The 7815-nt window shown below is 36.9% G+C and overlaps 1 protein-coding gene across 1 annotated transcript in view; it reads right to left on the minus strand.

Moving 5' to 3' along the window:
* Positions 1–7815, minus strand: part of RGS7 (regulator of G-protein signaling 7) — a 479262-nt gene that overhangs the window by 30993 nt on the left and 440454 nt on the right. Inside the window, exons 11-12 of the mRNA XM_006868561.1 lie at positions 3261–3359; positions 2188–2249 (exon numbers count right to left, since the gene is read on the minus strand). Coding sequence (XP_006868623.1) covers positions 2188–2249; positions 3261–3359 — 161 coding nt within the window. The remainder of the gene's footprint in view (positions 1–2187; positions 2250–3260; positions 3360–7815) is intronic.

Raw genomic sequence — 7815 nt, forward strand, 5'->3', positions numbered from 1 at the left:
CCCGTAAGGATTTACACCCTCGGAAACCCTGTTCAGGGTCGCTATGGGTCGGAACCGACTCAACGGCACTTAACAACAACAACAACAATGCAATGATAAATAATAAAGATAAATCTGTGAAACACCTCATAACATGGATGAATGTGGAGGACATTATGCTGAATGAAATTAGTTTATTACAAAAGGACAAATATTATATGAGACCACTTTTGTAAAAACTCAAGAAATGTTTTTCTTGCTAAAAGAAACATTCTTTGATGGTTACCAGGTATGGAAAGGAAAAGAGATTTATTCACTGGCTAGAGAGTAGACACATTCATTCAGGTAATGGGGAGGGCAATATAAAAGAAGAGGGAGGGTGGAAGAAGTATGATGAAGACTGGTGCAACCACAGGAAGGTATGTAAAAACTAAAGGGGACAGAGGTAAATAGTGTTATATACTCAACCTAATAGAGCACAGTGGCTCCACAGGATAAGCACTGGACTTTGAACCACAAGGTCTGTGGTTTGAATCCAGCAGCTGCTTCAAAGGAGAAAGATGAGGCTTTACGCTCTCACAAATACATATTTTTTAAAGCCTCAGAAACCCTACAAGTCAGAACCAACATGATGGCACTTAACAGCAACAATAACAACATACAACATTGGACCAACAGTGTTCAGAAGGTAGATAGATGGACATATACACAGGCTAAGTGGGTATGGGAGGAAGGTACACTCACAACGATATGAGTTTTTTTTTGTGTGGTTTTTTTGGTACATGGGTATTGTCATGCTAAAAGAAACATTCTTTGATGATTACCAGGGGTAGAAAGAAAGGGAGAGTAATTCACTGGTAAGAGGATAGACACATTAGTTAGGATAAATGAGGGATGCTGGCAGAAGTATGATGAAGACAGGTGAGGATACAGCAAAGTATGCAAGGGCTAAAGAGGATAGAAGTAAATATTGTTATATATGCAACCTTATAGAGTACAGATGCTCCATAGGATAAGCATTGGATTGCAAACACCCTTTCTGCAAACACACTTATGAATGTGGTGGGGTACACAGCAGGCAAAATGATGAAGACTTCCTAGGAAGTATCAAACATCTTTAGACAATGAGTTGCTGGACCTGGGGGCTCAGGACCACAGGTCTCAGGGGACACCATAGTCAATAGGCATAACACAGTCCACAAAGACAATGTTTTACATCCTACTTTGGTGAGTGCTATCTGGGATCTTAAAAGCTTATGAACGGCCATCTAAGGTGCAACTATTGGTCTCCCAATGTGCAGAAGAAAGTAGACGGATGAGAACTGAAGATCCTTGGAATCATTTAACCCAATGGACTAATGGAACATGTGAACATCAATCTTCATGACTCAGACCAGAAAAACTAGATGGTGCCCAGCTACCAGTACCAACTGCTCTGAATGGGATCACAAAAGGTTGTCCCAGATAGAGTGGGAGAAAATGTGGTACACATTAACTCAAAAGTATGAAAAAAGACTGGATTACTGGTCAGAAAGAGACTGGAGGAACATGAGACTATGGCCCTCGTCCACCCTTCAGGAATGGAAAGCAACTTACCCTAGTGGCCTAATTTTCAGCCAAGCTAAGTAGATAGGCATATAGGGGCGACAGCAACACTAGTAAAGGTATGCTCACCATGAAATGGTCAATCATTAATAATCAAGATGGCATTATTTTACCTAAGGACAAAGTTGAGAAGAGATGGGAAAGTGGATATAATAGAAACAGGAACCACAGGATGGAAGTGGTATGACTTATTACATGGAGGAGATTGCAATCAATGAGATGAAACCAAGAGTATAATTTGCTGAATGTAAAACTGATGATCTTTTCTGTACCTTCACTCAATTCACAATAAAAAGTAAAAAAAAAAGTAACTTGTAAACAGAAAGTTTTATTTCTTCCACCAGGATTGAAAATGTTCATCTCCATGGAAATAGCCTCTATATTTGATTCAGGCTACACAAGAAAGGTACCTCTAGGAAGTTAAGACAAGGATCATTCTGGCATGCTACAAAAGGTTTCTTTGTTATAAAATTCTTAAAAAGACATTTCTTAGAGGGCTCTAACTATTTGTCTCTGCTTTTCTGCCTACATCTCTCGTACCACTTTTGACATATCATTGCCATATGAAATTTAGTGTTTATATTGATATTTGGAAATACTTACCTATCAGCAACTTTTGACATTTTTAACCGATGTCTATCTAACTGTACTTGCCAATATTTTATCTGAAAAAGATTATACAAGTTACACAAATAATGACATTCTTACAACTTTCAACTCTAAATTTTGACAAGCAGGACAAATATGAACAAAGGTATGCCCTAAGTCATTAAAAATTCAAAAATCAGTAAAAAATATTTAAACAACAACAATAAAGAGGGCTTTAAAAGTATTACCAAAACTTAAAATCTGATTGAGTAAAAGATGACCAATATTACTTTACAAAAGCAATAAGTTTGAACATATTGCCTACTTAGATAAAATGTAACTTTTAAAAAATTTAAAAATTTAAACATTTTATTTCAAATACAAAAATAATTTTCTTCCAAATATTTTATTCAGAAAATAAGTATACCTGTAGAGTATATAATATACTGTTTTTAAATTACATTACAAAGAAATATTAGAAGATAAGCATCAAAGGTTGCAGAGCTCCATGATTTAACCAAACTGGAGATTTCACTTTTTAAATATATATAAAACACACTAATCTTAGTTTTAAAATGCTACTTAGAATTAAAATTATTGATCAATGGGAATAAAGAGAATTAGTATGTACCATGAGTATCTATCAATGCCATTAAGGAAAAGTTTCAAGAGATGTAAGGCGCTCAGAAGTTGAGAAATAAGAGTGAAGGTTGTTTGGGAAAAGATGTCATATCATTGGATGTGGGAAATGTGTGAATCAATGTCTCCAATTTCTTGTCTTCTCTTTCTTTAGTACAAAGTCCACACATACAAAACAATCATTAGTAATGGAGATGTGTTTTTTAAAATTTGGTTAGAGAGAAAAGATTTGGGAATTGAAGATTGAAGAGCTTTGAAAACCACTGCCATATGTGGCTATATTTTTTAACAGATAATTTTGTTACGTAGTAACTATAAAGCTTCATGAAAAACAGTAAACCAATAAACAAGTAAACTTTTAAATGTCTACTATTAATGTTTACCATATGGTCTTGATAGTAGTTACTCTGTAAACCTTTATCAACAAATCATTTTAAAGGTTGACCTGCCTGTTGGTGTAATTCATCTTCTGTTGGAGGCTTAGTTTCTGGTGTGGGCGTATGGGTAGGGCTGTGGCTTCTAATATCATTTTGTAAACCATAGACAGACTGTAGTAAAATAGAAAATAGATATGTTAGTATAAAATACCATTTATAAGGCTTACTTTAAAATTATTTTGGTTATATATTCAGTATGATAACCCAAAGTCTTGCTGCATATTTAATTAGGTTTCTAATAAAAATTTAAAAGGCACAGCTTTGATAAATATAGTATTTTAAATACAATCACAGCTCTCTGAAAAATGTGTGCTTAGGTTATAACTTTTATAGCATAATTGACTATAGTAAAAACAGTGGGTAGGGTAATAAAATTTGAATGTTGGTGAGAGTACTAACTTGGAGAAGGACAAAAATAGGTAACAGTTAATATTGGGTGCCATTTGCAAAGATCATGGCTTTATATAGCCTTGGAATTCATGAAGTCACAGTGATTGTTTATTGATTTGCTAAAAAGTTCAAATCCACCATGTAAAATACTCATGTTTGAGAAAGACCTCCTGCTTAGAAATATAAATATCTGAGGACTTAAGGGGATCTTTAAAAAATCATCCTCAATTCAAACTGTGAAACATCTCACTGGTTGATCCCATCAGAGAGGCTAATTAACCTTTTCACATGTGAAAGCATTATTACTTTAAAAAGTACAATTTAATATGTGCTATTGAACATTTTATGCATAAAGATGAAGACAGGATGCTACTGTAAAAACATCAATGCAACCCACAAAATTAAAATTCCCATGTAAGGGTGGTGGTGGAGGTGGTTATGCACCATGGAGTTAGTTCCAACTCATGGCAGCCCGGTATAGGGTTTCCAAGGCTGTAAATCTTTATGGTAGAAAACCTCATCTTTGTCCAGTTTTGAACTGCTGATTTTGAGGTTAGCAGACCAACACATAACCACTATGTAGACAGATGCTTAACTGAACCTATTTTCATACCTGTTACCAACCTCACATATATCTCTAAACTCAAGGTTTGTGACCTGCTCTCATTTGTACCTTATCTCTTTGGTGCTATACCTGAGTCCTTGAATGTTGTTTTTGCCCTTGTGCCTCAAATATTTTGCTTAGTCCTTATTTAGAAAACTTTGTCTTGGGTTTAAGCATTTGGATCATCCCAATCCAGAACATCTTGGATAGTTCCCTTTAATATTCTGTGGCACCATAAAAGAAGCTCTGAACTGGACTTCTTACATCAAGGTCAGTGGTTCAAGCCCAACAGGCACTCCTTGAAACCCTATAAGGGTCGCTATGAGTTGGAACTGACTCAATGACATGTAATAATTCTTCACTCCCTTGGAATTCAATTCCTGTCACCAGCCACCCATTGCAACATAAGGTAGAGCACATGTGAGTTCACTATTCATAGGACTGAACTGAATGGGTTGGCATTGTTCTTTCATTCATTCAACATTTACAGAATACTTTTATGCTGGGTATTATGCTAAGTATTATAAATAAAGATACTGTAAAGACATGTCCTCAACCACTGGAACTCACAGCTTAATAGAAGGAAAACATGTTAACACAATCATAGTCAGAAATGTGTGATTACAACTGTGATTAGTGTTGTGAAATGAAAGAACAACAAGAGCATAGAGCTTGGAGAGCAAGAAGGCAATTTACATAGACCAACCAGAAAAGGCCTAAGTGAACTGCCATTAATCATGTTTGAACACAAACACAACGATCTTCTTAACTTTGAAATAACAGTTGAGGTTGACTTATAAAATTTAGGCAGGTGAAAGATCACCAACAATACAGTAATTGTACTTTCCAAAATCTGTACCAATTGTATCACATTACTTTTTTATAATAAAAATAAGAAGACTAAGGCTTGTGATTTCTATTCTTATTTATCTTGGTTCAATTACTTATATTCTTTGATAAGCATTTATGAGATTTACAGTTTATGAGATAATGCTTACAAATCCAGGTTACTGACAACTTTCATAGCAAGGTGTTTTGGGCTTATATTAAAGGTAATTTAAAAGGCTTTTAAGAAAACTATCCACCTGGAGGAAGCCTGTACAGAAAGAGAAACAGACAAAAGACAAAGAAAGAAATCTAATAGAGTTTAGGTTCAAGTTCCTGGGGTCTAGTCATGTCCAGTACCAGATCCACGGTATACTGCCATGAGTCCAGAAATTCCTCTATTCATTTAATCTAGTTAAACAGAGTTTCTGTTGCCTGTGACTTTAATATGACCATTGATTATGCACTTTTTTATTACTCAATGATTTAAGTAATTTACTTACATTACTGTGAAAAAAAAAAAAAGGCAACAGAAATCCCTCTAACATACTCTCTGCTTCTCTTTTATAATCAATTCCAATGGCCACAAAGAATTCTGAAACAATATTCACAGTTATTGGGTTTATTAGTGAAGCTAACAGATTATAATACAGGATCAGAATGCTCTCAGGACACTTTTGTTTCAGTTAGCTGCTGAAACAAAAATGCCCATAAGACAAGTGTGCACCATAAGCCTCAGCCTAAAATCACTTGGTTCTAGTTCTGTGGATCAGCAAACCCAGCTCCCCCATTTAAGAGTCTGGAGGCACCCGACTGTGAAGCAATCCTCCTGCCCTAAGTGATGCAACTTCCCTTGCTTTGGTGACTAGGAAGCCCACTGCTCTGGTGCCACAGCTTTCTCTCCTTGGGTTGGAGAGGTTCGATGAGCAGGGATCTCAGAGTCCAACAGGACACTCTCCACCCCTGCTTCTTTCTTCTTGAAGTAGAATCTCGTTTCCTGCTTCTGAGACAGATCATTTTATACCTATGCTAGAGTTTCAAGTTTTTACAATTACAATGAACTCATTGGCATCCACATCTGAATCACGGCATCCTATCAGTTATCTTCTCCCACTTTCTCTTCCCCAGAACCAGCAGGGCAGAAATGATGCTTGGTAGGAGCTATAAACTACAGTTAGAAGACAATTTAGATAAATTTATTACATCACAGGCCACCCCTGGCTCTTCTAGACATTTTTCGGTTAGTACAGGATGGATTCACTTTCCCCATATGATTTTAATTATAATTACATCCATGAAAACTTGTAAGTCAGCCACTTCATGCCTTTCTCTCACTCACTTCAGAGATATCCAATATTTAATTTATTTAATTTGCCCATCCCTAACCCAGTCCTGGTGTGGCGCTGTGGGTTAATGTGTCAGACTGCAAAGCCGTTTGAACTGCAAGGTCGGTGGTTCAAGCTCATTAGCTGCTCCTCAGAAACCCTATATAGGGTCGCTATGGGTTAGAACTGACTCGACGGCACTTAACTACAAAAAACAACCGAGTACTCTGGAGACCAGCATGCTTGTCCCTTGATATGAAGAATCTTATGTTTCTGTTGGAAGTTTGGGACTCTACATTCATACGCAATGCACAATTCAGAGCAAGTCATTAAAGTGCAGCAATTTACACCAGTTTACAGTATCAAACCTTTCTTCATTTGTTTGGGTTTTGGTCAATTCATCCCTAACCAGCCTTGCAAAGTCAAATGGGTATAAGCTGCAAACATAGGAATACCCACACTCCTCCCTGTGCATCAGATCAGTTGGCCCCTTCACTCATTCCTCAGACCTAGCCCTCCTGCCCGTAGGCTCAGGAATCAACACAGCTCCCTAAACTTCATACCAGCCATCCTTCTTGTCTCAACTCATTTCTGCATTCTCCCTAACTTATACTCATCAAGTGGACCAGGTGGTCACCAGTGAGCATTTCAGCCCTAAAATGGGAATGAACATTCTTATGATGTTCCTGCTTCAATGCATTCAATGTCTAACTGCTTGATTGAAATGAAAATTGCCAGTCATTTTTCTTTATGCAGGACTTTCCTTTAAATACAAATCTCCTGCTCTATTAGCAGTTCTGAGTAGGGCTCAGGTGGGAACCTGAGCCCCTTACTGTATACACTGGCTTAAAATAAAGCCTTTTACTTCTGGGATATACCTAAATCCCCTTTTAGTGTATGTAATCGAGCATTGAAGGCATTAGAAAAGAACAAGGCTCTGGGATTTGAAGAAATACAAATTGAAATCTTTCAACAAACTGATGCAGAACTGGAGGGCCTCACTCATCCATACCAAAAAATTTGGAAGACAACTACATGGTCAACTGACTAAATGAGATCCATATTTGTGCCCATTCCAAAGAGAGGTGAGCCAATGGAAAGCTGAAATCATGAGACAATATCATTCATATACCATGCAAGCAAAATTTTGCTAAACATAATTCAAAAACAGCTGCAACTGCACATTGACAGAGAACTCCACAGGTTCAAGCCAGATTCAGCAGAGGAAGTGGAACATGGGGTATCACTGCTGACATCAGATGGATCTTGGCTGAAAGCAGAGAATATCAGAAAGATGTTTTCCTATGCTTTGCTAACTATGCAAAGGCTTTCGACTGTGTGGATCATGACAACCTATGGACAACATTTCAGAGAATGACTATTCCAGAGCATTTAATTGCGCTCTTGAGGAACCTGTATATAA

This window comes from Chrysochloris asiatica, unplaced genomic scaffold (genome assembly GCF_000296735.1).
Source record: "Chrysochloris asiatica unplaced genomic scaffold, ChrAsi1.0 scaffold00119, whole genome shotgun sequence".
Lineage (NCBI taxonomy): Eukaryota > Metazoa > Chordata > Mammalia > Afrosoricida > Chrysochloridae > Chrysochloris > Chrysochloris asiatica.